This window comes from Colletes latitarsis, chromosome 8, assembly GCF_051014445.1.
Source record: "Colletes latitarsis isolate SP2378_abdomen chromosome 8, iyColLati1, whole genome shotgun sequence".
NCBI lineage: Eukaryota > Metazoa > Arthropoda > Insecta > Hymenoptera > Colletidae > Colletes > Colletes latitarsis.
This window is the reverse complement of record NC_135141.1, coordinates 19,011,947-19,029,063: the sequence shown is the minus strand read 5'-3', so window position 1 is coordinate 19,029,063 and position 17,117 is coordinate 19,011,947. Positions and strand designations below refer to the sequence as shown.

The window sequence follows — 17,117 nt, the reverse complement described above, 5'->3', positions numbered from 1 at the left end:
AGTGTAGAAAAAAAATTAATGTCGCATCGGCGTGCAACAGGTCACTGTCACTGGACACACGATGCAACAAGATACATTCGCAGCTGAACAAAGGAGAACCATTATCTAAGCGATTAGCGCACGCGCCAGACGCAGAATACCGTTTGCGATCGACTATGCAGAACGGAACACCGACTCGAGGCCGATTTCTCAGGAAGAAAGCTGATATCCACGTGGATCCAATTTTGTCCGTAGATCGAGTTCCTGCCTCGTGGACTGTGCACGTTGTCCTAATGTATAATAATAGAACCACACAGGTCAAGCCAAGCAACACGATGCGTTGCACGCACGCGCTCTACGTGTACACTGCATAACCGACCGTGCACCGTGCACAGAATTGGGCAAATTTTATTCCCAATAAAGAAACAATAAATAAATCTCGAAATTTATTCGTAAATAAAAAGTAATGATTTTAGTAGACAAAGGATTTTAATTGGAGTAGCTATACGAAGAATAACCCTTAAAATAAAATCATCGATCGAACAAATTTACTGATCCAATTTGTTTTCTTTTTAATTCTTTTTAATTAACAATTTTATTGACCGGATAAAGGCAAACTATACATAAAAGAGTTATCTCGAGTAGGATGAAAGGACAAAGTTCAGCGAATAAGGCTGATCTAACCTAACTCAACTCATCACGAAGAAAATGTAAAAAAAAGATCCAATATAGAAACAATCGTTTTATGTATCTATGAATTTTTAGCATTCGTGCAACAAAATGTACAAAAATCTGCCTTTGAAATTTCAATTTATTAATTTAAACGACGCAAAGCTTATCGAAACGTTAATTATTCGTCTAAATTACATTTTTAAGAAGACCTAACCTAACTCAACTCGTCACGAGGAAAATGTAGAAAAAAGATCCAATAGAAACGATCGTTTTATATATCCACGAATTTTTAGCATTCGTGCAACAAAATGTACAAAAATCTATCTTGGAAATTTCAATTTATTAATTTAAATGATGCAAAGGTTATCGAAACGTTAATTATTCGCCTAAACTACATTTTTAAGAATTCATTAAGCGAACTGTATTTAAGTATCCACGAACGTAACAATGATAGCACGATATGGCACTAAATTACAATTACAATACATTTTTTTATTTGAACACCTAATGCAAGGTTATGGTTCAGTCGGCAGCAAATAGAATTAACGATTGCGTTAATATGAATGGACATTATGTTATACGATGTTATAATTAATTTTTTTCTTTGTTTTCTTTGCATCAAGTCACAATTTCAATGGATAAGTTAGGTGTTCCGAGAATCGAACATCGTTATGTACCTGCAGGTGGTTCCATTCCAAGTACAGGAACTCCACGTTCGAAGTTCGGATTTTTACCTCGATAAAAGCACTAACAAAAATTAACCTTTTCATACTTTCCTTTTTATACATTAATATACAAATTTTTATCTAGCTTCTTCAAGAAATTATGAAAATAACAGCGCAATAATTCGAAGGACACTGCTGTATTACGTACTTCAAATAAATGGACGGCGCATTTGATATATTTAATTGTTAAATCGTTAACTGAACCGCCCCCTTACCACTCCATATAACAATTTTACATAAAGAAGATTTTAATTGCAAAATCTACTTAGCTGACATTTACTTTACCTTTTTAGGATGTCGTGTCAAAAGAAAATAACTAAAAAACAACAGATCGATCAAAAAGATATTCTGTGACGTTAATGCCACCAAAGAGATGTTTAGTTGTGGAACGTAACACGATCGTTTCGTATGTGATAAAATGTCAGCTGGCAGTTAACGATACGATAAGCTTTCGGGATATAGAATATCCGTATGTATAGTTCAAGAAATTGTCCGACCCGGCGTACACACATTTGTGATTTTTCCATATTTTAACGGTGTATATTCAACATACAAACGAAAAGCTGTGACACAAGTTCATCATTGACAACTTAATGAACACAATATTTCCTCCATTTATTATTCATAGTCAATTCTCGTTTTACTCGTCCAAAGTACAGCTGTGTCGATTCCAATCGCAGATGTCGATATATTTAATCTCGAAAATAAAGTCTACGTACAATAACGATCACATTCGGAAATTTAATAAATGGCGGGCGATGCACAAAATTAACTTTACCACAGTTCCGAAATTTTTATCTAGATATGGATTTTGTGTCTCGTTGTAACGTTGCGTAATAGTCTGGAATTACGAATATCCAAAACAGCTGTAAAATTAGCGTGTGTAACGATCCGTAGTAAATAACTGGGAAATTCGATGATTTTTTTTATTTCTTCCGCTACTAAGAGCAAATTGGACGTCTTTTATTTATTTCGTTATCGTAATATTACATTATTATTAGTATTAATTCATTTTTATTTTGCATACTTGTTATAAGAAAAATATTTTTTTTATCTCTATTATGCAATAAGACTTGGATCAAAAATAATGATGGTTTCTGTAAACATTTGCATTTCGTTCGGATACGAGATATTAACTTTATACAGCAGCTTGTGAATTATGCATAGATGCTCAATTTTAGTAAAGAACGTAACGGAAATGCGATGTAAATGCGTCACGACCCTTCAATCGCTTTATGTTTGTTATTCGATGATGCCAATGAACCATCGAATGCATTAAATTTCTGTGGAAACCTTCGCGCGAGTAGGAATACAACTACACATGTTAACAAATGGTAACAATGACGTCCAACATTCGACACGTGATCCCTCGCATAAATAGCAGTTTAGTATGCGAGTGTATACAGGGTGTTCAGCCACCCCTGGGAAAAAATTTTAATGCGAGAATCTAGAGGCCAAAATAAGACGAAAATGAAGAATACCAATTTGTTGATGGAGGCTTCGTTGAAAAGTTATTAACAATTAAATTAAAAAATTTCAAATCGTTCTGGAAAAATTATTTTCGATTTTGGGGGTCAATTACAATTATTTTTGGTTAATAGACATACTCTCGAAATCTTACCCACTTTCTAGAAAAAAAATTCTAGAAAGTATGAAATTTTTCGACAAAATTAAAAAATTTCAAATCGTTCTGGAACAATTACTTTCGATTTCGGGGGTCAATTATAATTATTTTTGGTGAATAGACATATTCCCGAAATCCTGCGCATTTTCGAGAAAAAAATTCTGTGCGGGCGGAACTTTAAACGTTAATAACTTTTTAACGAAGCCTCCATCAACAAATTAGTATTCTTGATTTTCGTCTCTTTTTCTAAATTTTTTCCTAAAAAGTGGGTAGGATTTCGGGGGTAGGTCTATTCACCAAAAATTATTGTAACTGACCCCCGCAGCCGAACATAATTTTTCCAGAACGATTTGAAATTTTTCTTTTTCGTCGACTAGGCACCTTCTCGAATTTTTTTCTCGAAAATGGTTAGGATTTCGAGGATATGTCTATTGACAAAAAATGATTGTAATTGCCCCTTGTAATCGAAAATAATTTTTCCAGAATGATTTAAAATTTTTCAATTTCGCCAAAAGGCACCTACCCCCTGTTGATTTTTCTTAGAAATTCGATTTTGATTTTTAGTACTTTTGTTGGACGCCCTACAGAAAAGTTGTTTAATACTTTTTTGTAAGTACCCATGAGCTCTGTTTCAGAAAAAAGTTTCATTTAAATATATTCACTATTGTAGGAGTTATGTTCGTTTGAAAGTTGGACCATTTTTTTTAGGTTTTTCTCATTTTGCAGGGTCAAGGATCAACTTTTCCAATATTTTTGCGATTTCTACATATTTTCCACCAAAATACGCGTTGTTTGCCTTTTTAAACATTAAAATCGTCCAATCCGTTCAGGAATTACGATGTTTTAAAGATACGCATGCGGGGAACCATTTCTAGCAAGAAATTATTCTTTCAGTAAAGAATTTCTTTCTCGAAAGTGCGTAGGATTTCAGGGGTATGTGTATTTACTAAAAATGATTGTAATTGACCCCCGCAACCAAAAATAATTTTTCCAGAACGATTTGTATTTTTTTTTTTTCGTCGAAAAATTTAGGCACCTAATTAGATTTTCGGTAAGGAATTTTTTTCTCGAAAATGCGTAGGATTTCAAGGGTATGTCTATTTACCAAAAATAATTGTAATTGACTCACGCAACCGAAAATAATTTTTTTTAAATTATTTGAAATTTTTTTTTTCACCAAAAATTTCAGCAGCTATTCGAATTTTTTTCTTGAAAGTGCGTAGAATTTTGGGAGTACGTCTGTTCACCAAAAATGATTGTAATTAACCCCCACACCCGAAAATAATTTTTCCAGAACGATTTGCAATTTTTGAATTTAATTGTTAATAACTTTTTAACGAAGCCTCAATCAAAAATTTGATATTCTTGATTTTCGTCTTATTTTGGCCTCTAGATTCTCCCATTAAAATTTTTCCCAGGGGTGGCTGAACACCCTGTATACACTCGCATACTAAACTCTAGAATCTCCCATTAAAATTTTTCCCAAAAGTGGCCGAACACCCTGTAATTCAGTATAAAGTTCAAAATTGTGACTCGATATAAGATTCAGTATTCATGGACCTGTAGGATTCGAATTGAAACAGTATACTAATATTTAAAATTAAAATTAATAATTGCAATATTTTCTATTTATATTTGCACAAAGAATAAATTCCAATATAAAATTCGAAATTCTCACTCGATATAAGACTCAGTATGCATAAAACTGTGGGATTTGAACCAAAATAGTATACTAGCATTTAAAATTAATAATTGCAATTTTTTTTATTTATATTTGCACGAATAATCAATTCCAGTAAAAGGTTCAAAATTCTCACGCTATATGTATAAGACTCAGTATGCATAGAATTGGGATTCGAACCAAAATAGTATACTAGTATTTGAAATTAAAATTTTAATTTTTTCAGAATGATTTGAAATTTTTTAATTTAATTTTTAAATAACTTTTCAACGAAGCCTTAATCAACAAATTGATATTCTTGATTTCCGTTTTATTTTGGCCTCTAGAATCTCCCATTAAATATTTTCCCAGGGGTGGCCCAACACCCTGTATAAAATGATTCTAGTAACTGGGCCAGGCTACATTTCCCATCCATTACAATAAATTGCCATACTCGCCAAGGTATGCAAAAAAAAAAAAAAAAAATGTGACGTTAACGGTCCCATAATTCGCAATACAAGGGACTTCCTTTTTTATCCGTGGTCTGTCTCCTCGTCGCCGTGATGCTGCTCGCGGCGAACCATAATCAAAAGTGAATGTACTTACGTTTGTTGACGCTGAACGCGATGTCGGAAAATTGTACGTTGCGAAGGACATTGTGAGCAATGGCGCGGGAATTTGAAGGGGCAAAATCCGGGTCGTCGATATCGAACGATACGTTTTCCTCGAATTCCGTCATAGAGCTCTCCATGGTATCGAAAATGTGTGGCGAGTCGATTTCCAGCACCGAATTTTTTCACCACCTAAAAAAAAAAAGTGCTAATGTTTGTTACCGTTCCACAATAAAGAAACATTTTTTAAACCAGGGTTCTTCAAATTTCACTTAACCGTGAAACACCCCCCCCCCCCCCCCCAACGTTAAATTTTTGTACCAAATCTGTCTGTATCAATAGTCACAAATTTCATAATTTAATAAGTCGAAAAAGTAACATGTTAAATTTTTTAACATTATACCTGATAGACTGTATAAACTATCACGTGTATGACACAGCACTGTCCATAAATATTTAAGGGAATGCTTTATTGTGGTATTGTATATTCTTATATATGTACGTACATTATGAATAATCAAACGAGGTCATTTCAGAGAACAAATAGAAAGCTTGCATTATTAACCCTCCGTTGGCATAATCGGTCGTTTAAGTCCAAGCGAAAATTAAGTATAACCTGTGCATCAAAATAGAAACTCCAATAAGTGTCTTGCAATTTTTGCAGATTTTTGTAATGCCTAAAACAATAAAAAACCGGGCCTGGATTTAAAAGGTTACGTTGTCCGCGTTAGTGAAAATAGGTTATGCCGATGGAGGGTTAAATGTTCTAATATTTTTTGTTAAATTAAACAATATCGTTACAGTATCGATACGTTTGAATACAATATTACCATAGATGGCCTCTTAATCTAATATAAATTTAACTTAATACAGACTGCTAATAAATTCTTTAGCGGAAAAACATAATACGACAATTAAAATACAACGGATTTTGCGACGGACAATTGAACGAAACGAGTAAAATGGCGTCGTTCCGACGGAGTTGCGGAACACAAAGAATCCGTTCCTATTCGTGAAAACGGAACTTGCATTTTTCGCCAACAATGCAGAAGTAACAAATTATGCAAAATTATCTCGAAATTTCATGGTCGAGTTTGTTGTTACGTAAATCGTTTCGATGGTGTAACGAATACAAGATGTCCATGAAACGGAACAAACTGCACCCTGTCGACTATTTACGATAGAACAAGTTAAAACACAGCTACTGCTACAATAAAGACATTAAAACAGTGCACATGTATCTAATAACCGCACTAACCATTGCCAATTTCCCTCGCGACAGCTTCAGATTAGAATTGGGGTTCAATTTTATACGTATTACGAATAAATTTAAAATATTTGAACATTATTGTTCGCCAGATGACTTCGGGGCACTGAGTCGAAATCGTTAATATTTTTAGGCGTAATGCTAGGAACGAAAAGAAATATATCAAATTTCTAAAAATGCAAGAACCACTAACCCAAACTTTTTATAGGGTACGCAGAAAGATCAAGTTTGAGAAACACTGCATAGTAAAATTACGTGTGATTATTTAAAACTACTTACAATCGAAAAATGTGGATACATTGGTTTTTCTTTACTAAAATATTGTGTAATTTTTTTTTTATAAGAATAATGTTTAAAAAATTAACGATAAATGTAAAAAGAACTTGAATTATAGTTTGCATTACACTATTCGCATATTACGAGTGATATTGGAATTAAATTCGCCAAATATTTCAACGCGGATAAATACGAACAGCCCTACTTCAGACTTCTCTGTAATCTATTCACGACGATTTTTTTCAGAATTTCGTGGAACCGAGAACAAGGCACGGACGAGCATAAAGATGGAGCAAGAGGAAGAGAGTAACAGAAGGCGGCAGCGAATTTGCGTCGCATGTTTACAAACACGAGTCTCGAGGTTCTTTCATGCACGCAAAGAATTGTTTTCTTTTTAAGGTGACCAATGCCACCGATGGCCTCATGAATAAAGCAGAACAAAAGTATCAATCAAAAGTTACATCAATCTGTTTCGTAACTATGCATATAACTTGATGTGCATCATGACTTTGTCGATGAACTTTATTATATTCGATCATATTCTAATTTTATAATGTACTAATAATGGAAATAGTTTACAACGTGAATTTAGTTAATTTGAAATTGTTGTGCGCACACGTTACGAAGATTTTACGTCTGATCTTTCGAACTAAATCTCAACTTTTCTTTAAAATAACCATTGTCTGATTATGGACATTTTCGTATTAACCTTATTTCTTTTGAGTACGCTTGATAAAGCAAAAATACACAAAAAATATGAGGATTTTTCTTATAATATTCTTGTAACCAATTTCTCCTTATACAATAGATAATGAAATAGAAAGGACGTAAGTATTTTAAAACAAGATACATTCCCAAATAATGAATAAATGCATCGATTAAATAATAAAATCCAATAAACACTATCACTTTCAATTATCTACGCTGATCACCGATACATGCAGGTACTGATAGATATTACGCATCGCAGACGATACTTGCGATAATCGTTGCAACAAGAACACAAAAGATTGTTTCATTAAACGATGATTGATTATCAATTGTTAAAATGGCTAAATTTGAAAAAGGAACAAATGTTTACGAATCACTTGACGTTTTTCCATTGAGAAACTAACCGTTGAATTTAAAACAATTTATCGTACGCGATTATCGTAAAATAAATTTTAAGATATTGATTTGATATTACATCGAGTACTTAAATACACATACATACATAGAAATTATTTTTAAAGCATTTATTAACGAAATCCCGTGAAACATAGTACAAGATCACATGATATAATATATTTATATTCCGTACCTAACACAAAGCGAATTCATGCAATCAGTATTACATTTCCATGCTTGCTTTATAAAGAAATAATACAAGAATTTATTGAAACGATAAGTGTGTTAATGCAATTTTTATATTATATATTAAGTTCGATAAAATGTACTTCAAACTATTTGTAAAGAACACTGATAGCTGATCGTTGTTACGAAATGTGACTAATGTAATTGCTACTATAAATAGTACAAATTCATACCTGTTTCGTAGTCCTTATTGTTAGGTTGAAAATTCACGATTCGTTGACACTCGATTTTCAAACGTTTTCGCAATAGGACGCGTACCGTTTCGACACGCACGTACCGGTGGCCGATGGTCGACTGACACTTACCGCGCTATCACGTGGGAAATTTGTCACAGACATTCGTGAAACTATTTGCAATGAGGAACATCAACATTTTACCGACTGTTACCGCGCTAATGAATACGACTGTTAAGTACCTTTAATTTATCGAGGTACGCGTTCTTATCAGAAGTTACGAAAGAATGGAAAATGAAATTACCGAGACTGAAATAATAATTCACGGACTCGGGTACGCTTCCGACCTCTCGCTACCACGGTTCCCACTCAACTGATCTGAATTTATGATTTTCACGTACCTCGAATTTCTTAGAATTTACGGTACACCGGCGAAGAATGAAAATAAACCGTCATTATTCGTACTAATAGGGTGATGAGCCTGTTCCGGCATCTTCAAGTGGCAGAACACAAACTTTTGTTTAGATTGATTTGGTTGGTTTAAAAGTTTATAATTTTAGAACAACGATTGAATAAAATTAACAATTGTCAAATTTAAATCAGATTCATTAAGTATCAAATTCTAAATATAAATGTTGTAAATACACCGAATAAATATGCGATATTTTTAAAAAATATTTTTGTATTTAATGATCTACAAGTTACAAATGAATTAAAATTATACAATAATTATCGTCATGCTTTTAAAATATATGAACAAATTTAACACAAGTCCTTCCTAATTAGACTAATATCTCAGCACAAATGTATAGAATTAAATAGTAATTAAAATTTGCAAAAATAATATCGACGGGAATCGACTCGCATTGTCTTACAATTTTATGTTTAAAATTAGATATATATGTATACAGTTTATACAAGGGGTTCTTATAATTTAACAAGGCAGTTGTACAATTACAAATTACACAACAGTCAAACGTCTCATACATTAATAAAATGTATTCGAAATTGAGTGCGATACGTAATACCGCAATACGCAATAAAATTTTTTACCTCACTGTACATAGATTAAATTAATTAGAATAGATTAGAATTTGGCATACCAAGTACTGTGTGACCATGTACCTTATAATAAAGTATCATCACTAATCTTTAATTTAATATTTATCACACGTTGATTAAAACATTGGTCCAAATCCTGTATAAAATATAGACAATTAACACGATGTCATTGCAAATTTATGTATGTATACTTACTAGGATTTGGGGGTGGACGTAATCTATACATATCTGCAGGAATAAATCGTGGTCCAAATGGTCGTAAAGGGCCCATCATAGAAGGATGTCTGTTACCTCCAAGAGGGCCCTGCCCACGAATTGGAACCAAGGGACCGACCATTATAGGTCTTGGAGCAAAATTCTGAACGAACAATAAATGAGTTTTATATGCCCTGGATAATTAAATTTTGTAAATAAATAAAATACCTACTCCATAATAAATAGGAACAGGAATTTGTTCGATATAGTGTGGTGGAGGAACCCTTCGTTCGCCAGATCTACCACTATCCCTATCTCTGTCTCTTCTTTCTCGAGATCGTTCTCTAGACCTATCTCGATATTCTCGATAAGATCGATCGTCTCTAAATAATGCATTATTCCAATATATTTTCAAACCTTACTTTGCGAATGATGATATTTGGAACATGCATAATATACCTATGATGAAAATCTTTATCCCTCGAACGCGAATGATCACGACGATGATGACTTCTTTCTCGTGAACGACCTTCTTCTACGTTATGCGACTGAGAGCGTTGTCTATATTTTTCTTTATACTCTCTACTCTTATCCCTACTATGATCCCTTTCCCTAAATCAATAATGTAATTATTTGATATAATAAAATTGAAATAGTATGTAGAGTACATAAATATAAGAAACCACAAGTGATTTTTACCTATCGCTTCTATAACTTCCTCTATCATCATGCTTCGTGTTTCCATGCCTAAAAGATAGTAATAAATTAACAACGAATTAAATTCTCTAAGCACTTTTTAGAGTACATATTAACAACTGAAATATAGAAAATCGATTTATTATGTTTATGCTTAACCTATACTTAAATATAGTGCAATACTCCGTGTGAAATTAATAATTTTTGTCAATATCCATATTAACTTTATTAAGTTATGTCATTTTCTTAGTCATATGTCATGACAATTTATTTATTGATATCTCGGATGAAATTTTATCCAGATTTTATGTAACTCATAAAAATCATATTAATTATAATAAAGGATATATAAAAGACAAGAATTAATTGTCATTGTAGATTAAATTTCAATACATATTTTCTGCAAAGTGTTAAGGAGTTTATGACAATTGTTTAATTACGTTCTTCCATATTGTATGTATATAAGAAATCGTTTATTGTTCATATTACATAATTGTAAAATTTCTTTATCCTCTTTGTTGTATCGTTTCGATATGTAAACAAATTTATGATCAAAAATATGATTTTCTGTACTGGCATTTCCTAAAATCATAAGCGCAACCTCTTGAGAAGCGTCCCACATTCGAAAGGAGTTTCGAAAGAAAATTTTTAATGTGGAAAAATAAGGAAAACTTACATATCTCTTTCTATTACTACATTAATTATTCAATCGAAAAAATATTTATATTCTCTTACTGAATATATATAGTTTTATTTAAACATTAATAAAATTCACAATCAACAACACATTAAAGATTATGTACTATAAATTTATAATTAAAGAAAATTTAGAAACAAGGAAAAAGGAGATGGACTGATTCCCAAAACAGTGCATATTGCAAAAAGGAGCTATAAACTTATTAGAAAGCAGTTCAACTTTTGCAATTCGATAAAATTAACAAGGATTATGCAAAGAATTAACAAATATGTTGATCAGTTAGCAATACAGTAAATATTATTCTTGTTACCATGATACTCTCGTTTAATTTAATTTTGAATAGTTGAAGTTACTTACCTTTAATTATCGTTAGTAATCATTGTCTTAACGATATATTACCAGTGCAATGTAATAGACTCGAAAATAAAACTCGAAATACCAATGAAATATTTGATCAATGGAATAATTTAAATATTTATATTACAGCAATTCTTTTTTGCTTTTACTATAAACTATTGAAGTGATAGCAATAAATTCACTCATATGATCTTTCAGTTCTAACACTTCAAATGCAACAAATATTATTAGCAAAAGCTATTCATATTATTTGTAAAATATTAATTTTGTATTAATCCAATCAAATTAACGTATGAAAAAATATGTATATCTCTGCATTGTCCTTGAAAAAAAATTGATATACTAAAGGATAAAGCAGAAGCATTGGTTTAGCATAAGCAAGCATGTGCACACAATCGGGTACATTGTAAATTGTGTCCGTGTCCCATCTGTTTGGCTTTTCTCCACATCCTTGTGAAACATTAGTAAAGCTAGAACAAAACAAACTGTAATAACATAAAACAAAACATGCCTAAAACAACTATCTGGAAGCACAATTACATACAAGTATTTATACCATTTAAAAAATTAGATATTGTGAATTTATAAAACATTCAACATATACAATATCAAAGCGCATCCATTATATACTAATCGCATATTTTAACACTTTCCGTGTTTTTTTTTCATCATTTATATATTAACATACATACTTACGAATTATATTTAACGATATCACAATAAAATGTGTTACCACATATCATTTTTCAATAAACTTTGATCGTATCAATTAAGAATGATCAAATATGCATACTCTTCATATAAACACAATTGCAATACTCAGCATACTTTTGATAAACAGAGTCTAATTTACGAACCAATATGCTCTTTTCAGAATAATGAACATTTTTTGCCATTGATACTTTTGCTATTCGTTCATAAATTAGCTGCAGCGACTCACTAAAATATTCAAACGATTTCAAACAAATCGTTTAATGTTTAAAACAATGAAGTTGTATTATGTTTTCTAAAATACTTTTATAACGGTAGTAACATATTAATATTAGGATCAAATATATTATGTTTGAAAAATGTTCGAAAAATATTGTTAATAGATTGATGAAAATTTTTCAAATGGACACCTATAATCCTAAAGCCATTATGTTATTGTAATAAAAATATTTTGTTAATCTTAATGTAACTTCATTTTTACAACCACTAAACGCTTTGTTCGAAAGTATTTGGACGAATTAGTGAGCAACTGTACATATTAATAATCATATCCATATTATAATTGTAAAATTTTAGTATACAAATAAATAAAAGTTTAAATAACAGTTACTTATCACTAATCGCAAGAATTTTGCTTTCTTGCAAAGTACAACTGCCAATATAGGCACAAACCTGAAATGACGAGACGATGTGCGTCGAGGACTATGACTTCGGGTTCTTTCAAGACTTAAAGACGCTGAACGCCTGTTGAATGTTTTCGACTTGTTTTCTGAAAATAAAAAATTGTATCATAGCAAAATTGAAATTATTTTCTTGTATAAATAAGACTTAAAACTAGTAGTGCTACAAAGAGTATTTTTTGCAAAGTAATATAAGAATGATGTATATACATAATAAAAGTAACGAAAATAACGAACATACCCGAAGTTTCAGTGTTTACAGTTACAACTGTACGGTGTTCCTCAACTTCCTCTGTTTCTAGTGTGGTCCCTTTTATTTCTTCCCTTTCAAATATCGGTTTGGATCCTTCTCCTATAGTTAAGCAAATGTATTCATGGTGACAATGTGTAGAACGTACATGAATTAAGCATTTAAGCAATATTAGCAGATATGACAGACCTTGAAGATGTTAAGGTTGCTAACTGGCTCATTTTGAACAATTTTAAGCCAGATAATTTTATTACGAATTTACTGACTAAATCGACTTTTAACAACAGTTACAGAAGTAAAACGACATATTTTTTTTCTATTAACATTATTTTACATTGTCAATTTTTACAAGTGACTTATGAGAAATATTAATTTTTTAAAAACATTTATGCAATATTAGTTTATCATAATTCTCATAATATCCATAATTAAAAATAACCTATAAAATATTATGATGAAAATGAAATTTTTAAAATACAAGACTTCTTATTTTTCATTTGATGAAATTATTTAAATAAGGATCATTCCATTTTTAATATTCTTCGTAAAATAATAATTCATTTTTAAATTGAAATTCATACAAACCATAAGAATTACTTTTTTAAACTAAGAAAAACATATACTTTATATATTTCTTCTTAAAAATCGTAAATATTTCATACTAAACATATTCAAAAAAGATATTGAATAATATAATCGTCAACGACGCTATACAGGGTGTTCGGCCACCCCTGGGAAAAATTTTAATGGTAGATTCTGGAGACCAAAATAAGTCGAAAATCAAGAATACCAATTTGTTGATTGATACTTCGTTAAAAAGTTATTAACAAAATTATTATTAAAAATTATTAATAAAATTTGTTCACCTACACGAATTATTTTCTCGAAAGTACGTAGGATTTAGGGGGTACGTGTATTCACCAAAAATGATTGTAAAATTAATTGACCCCTGCAACTAAAAATAATTTTTTTAGAACGATTTGAAATTTTTTAATTTCGTCTAAGAATTGTAGCACGTATCCGAATTTTTTTCTCGAAAGTGCGTAGGATTTCGGAGGTATGTATATTCACCAAAAATGATTAAAATTGACCCCCGCGACCGAATACAATTTTTTCAGAATAATTTGAAATTTTTTGATTTAATTTTTTAATACCTTTTTAACGAAGCCTCAATCAAGAAATTAATATTCTTGATTTTCGTCTTATTTTGGCCTCTAGAATCCCCCTTCAAAATTTTTCCTAGGGGTGGTTGAACACCCTGTATATAAAGTGAATTAAATAAAAAATAACTAAGTTCTTTAGTAAAATTTAATTAAATTAAATTAATTTATTTTCGTAGATTCATAATCCCATACTGAAATCTTCAGAGGTGCTTTGTATCTTCCAAGATGTTTAAGAAAATCTTCCAGTTGTTAATTCAAAATTCCATAAGCCTTTTTTAATTTTTCTGTACTATATAGTTTTTAAACACCATGTCAACCAATTACGTCAAGTATACGAATATTTATATTTGAACATTTAGAGAACACTAGTTTTTTCAGCTCTACTTATTTATATGAAATTTGAATGTAATAAAATGAAATCTATCATATAAATTTAAGGAATATAACAACTTGGTTTTACTTCTGCAATCTTCCATTAGAGAATTTCAGGATTTAATATTTAATTTTGTACTTTTACTATGTAGTTGCAAAACAATGTAGAACTGTGCCTCTTCCAGTGTAGAATCTTAAGGTTTAAAACATCTTCACATGAATATTTGATTGAATCAACCTTCTAGTTGATCCTGTTTTCATAAATAAAGCTTTAAAAGAATCAGCATATTTAAACATGCACGCATTCCCACACCAGGATGTAAAGAGAATGCACAAAATGTGACCACATAAAAATTTAGAAGTACTGTAAGCCGTTGGCCGACCAGCCACCATACAGTACATATATTTTTTTGCCAGGAATTCATTTTTACTAAAAAATATTATATCTGCTTCATTAATGTAGCAGAAAGATAATTCTTTGTGCACACTCGTTAAAAAAAAAAGCTCTTAAAGCAACAAGCAAAAAATTACACTAAGCATTAGCAATTTTAAAACACTCAAAGTAAAAAATGTTGTGCTTACATATTGCACATTATGCGATCGATACAGCGATCCAACGTTGTATTCCAAATACTCTATATCCTGGATGAATCAAAAACAAATATTAACTTCAGAAATTAAGTGCATAGTCGAGTGAATTCTCGACTATCATATATAGAATAGAATATCACGTCGAAGTCCATAATCTTCATGGCCGTAGAAGTTGATAAACATAGTTGCCATTCTTCAAGTGTTGCATTTGACAAAGTGTAAATTGAATATTCTTTGTCTAAATTTCAAGTAAGTATTAAAAGGAAACTAAACGAATTTGAGAAAGTGATGCATACAATGCCAAATTTATCATATTTACATTAGAAAACAATGTTCCAAACATTGAATGTGTTGACCATGATTCGTAGACAAACCCAGAAACAATCATCTTCCACGTTGAGTTTATTTCCTTCTATGGTACTTGTGTACTGAATAACTAAAACCTGTTAGAAGATTATAGTAAAAAGCAACACATTACCCGCTCTTCTTTTGAGCACCACATCTTCAGGATTGATTATGTCCCGCTGAAGTTCATTGGGCGATGATGTTCCAGGAATGTTTCTATGAATATCTACTTTAATTTTGCGTAGCTCTGTTATACTAATTTTCGTGCCTTCGGGTCCCTTAAATAAGGATGTTGTTCCATCTGATGATTCTAATCTAAAGTGTAAACAGATCAATCGTACAATTCTCATAATTATAATTTTTAGAGACACTATTCATACAGAGTGTAGTTAGACTATTTAATTTAAATGTTAGTAATCAAAGCTTTTATGTATGCTATGTACTTACTTTTCCGAAAGTATAGTAGTTTTAGGTGTGCTAGATGTAGAACTTCTTCCATGTAGACTGGGTGGTGTTTTGCTTCTACTTTTCCTATGACTATTACATGAAAATCCTTGTTTAGGCAGCGGTAAACCTTTTTTACGGGCGCGTCGTATTTCATACTCTAAAATCATTTTTTCTTTCAATCTATCGTGTTCTCGTTGTCGTTCTTGTTGAATCATCCATTCACGTCTACGTTGTAATTTTTCTTCTTCGGTTCTTGAGCGAGGAGTCTCATTGTAATCTTCTTTACACGATGACGACGATTTTTCATCAGAATGTGAATGCCGCGACGTATTCCGTTTCATTTCTACGATATACAGCAGGGTTCAATTATACATATACATACGTAGGAAAGGTTTGAAGGTTAGAAACATATAAAATTTGAATACGTTTACACTTCTTATTAAATTGATATAAAGAAAATTGCCTTGGTTTTACGACGAAAAATTACGTTGAACAAAGATTAAAATACACATGAAATAAAACTATAAAAATCTCTATGGCTAGTAGAAATACATCACAAATAAATAAACACGTGCATAGCAACAAACTAGACGCTACCCGAATTATGCATCGATAGAAGCGAACCCGACCCGACCACTTCTCAAATCTACGATACGGTATTTTTATGGAGTAGCCAGGTATGAGTATACCAGCGTAAACCAGTAGTGCTCAACCTTCACTACCTCCTCTGCGCTTCAGACAACTTCGGAAATTCGAATCTTTCCATCTCACTTTTCAGGTTTCCTACAGCTGAAATACAACTTGTATACAGGGTGTTCGGCCACCCCTAGGAAAACTTTTAATGAAAAATATCAATTTGTTGATTGAGGCTTCGTTAAAAAGTTATTAACGTTTAAAGTTCCGTGCAGCTGCGTGCATGCGATAGTGGTTCTCACTTAGCATGAGAAACTACTTATTGACTCATCGACAGCCTTACAGTTTTCTGCGTGAGAACCACTATCGCGTGAACGCAGCGTTCGCAATTGCCGTTCTACAGGTGGAACTTTAAACGTTAATAACTTTTTAACAAAGTCTCAATTAACAAATTAGCATTCTTGATTTTCATCTTATTTTGACCTCCAGAATCTCCCATTCAAATTTTTCCCAGCGGTGACCGAACACCTTGTATATCAACCACCATACGATTTTGAGTCTCGACTACGCATGTATAC

At 31.6% G+C, this 17,117-nt stretch overlaps 2 protein-coding genes across 3 annotated transcripts in view; both read right to left on the bottom strand.

Moving 5' to 3' along the window:
* The window catches only part of Pino (protein pinocchio), a 116,960-nt gene extending 108,502 nt beyond the window's left edge, over nt 1-8,458 (bottom strand). Inside the window, exons 1-2 of the mRNA XM_076770919.1 lie at nt 8,341-8,458; nt 5,267-5,463 (exon numbers count right to left, since the gene is read on the bottom strand). Coding sequence (XP_076627034.1) covers nt 5,267-5,411 — 145 coding nt within the window. The 5' untranslated portion in view covers nt 5,412-5,463; nt 8,341-8,458. The remainder of the gene's footprint in view (nt 1-5,266; nt 5,464-8,340) is intronic.
* A 599-nt stretch (nt 8,459-9,057) lies between these two features.
* LOC143344647 (uncharacterized) lies at nt 9,058-16,905 on the bottom strand. Of its 2 annotated transcripts, none has more exons than XM_076770905.1 (10): nt 16,504-16,905; nt 15,907-16,249; nt 15,593-15,774; nt 12,980-13,090; nt 12,731-12,827; nt 10,297-10,344; nt 10,057-10,209; nt 9,830-9,980; nt 9,598-9,760; nt 9,058-9,538 (listed from the first exon to the last, which is right to left on the bottom strand). In XM_076770905.1, exons 1-10 carry the CDS (start codon nt 16,514-16,516, stop codon nt 9,519-9,521), a joined length of 1,281 nt encoding a protein of 426 aa, XP_076627020.1. In that variant the 5' UTR covers nt 16,517-16,905; the 3' UTR covers nt 9,058-9,518. The 2 variants fall into 2 exon arrangements, with proteins under 2 accessions (XP_076627020.1, XP_076627021.1); XM_076770906.1 differs by having other exon boundaries at nt 16,370-16,862.
* Between the last annotated feature and the right edge of the window lie 212 nt (nt 16,906-17,117).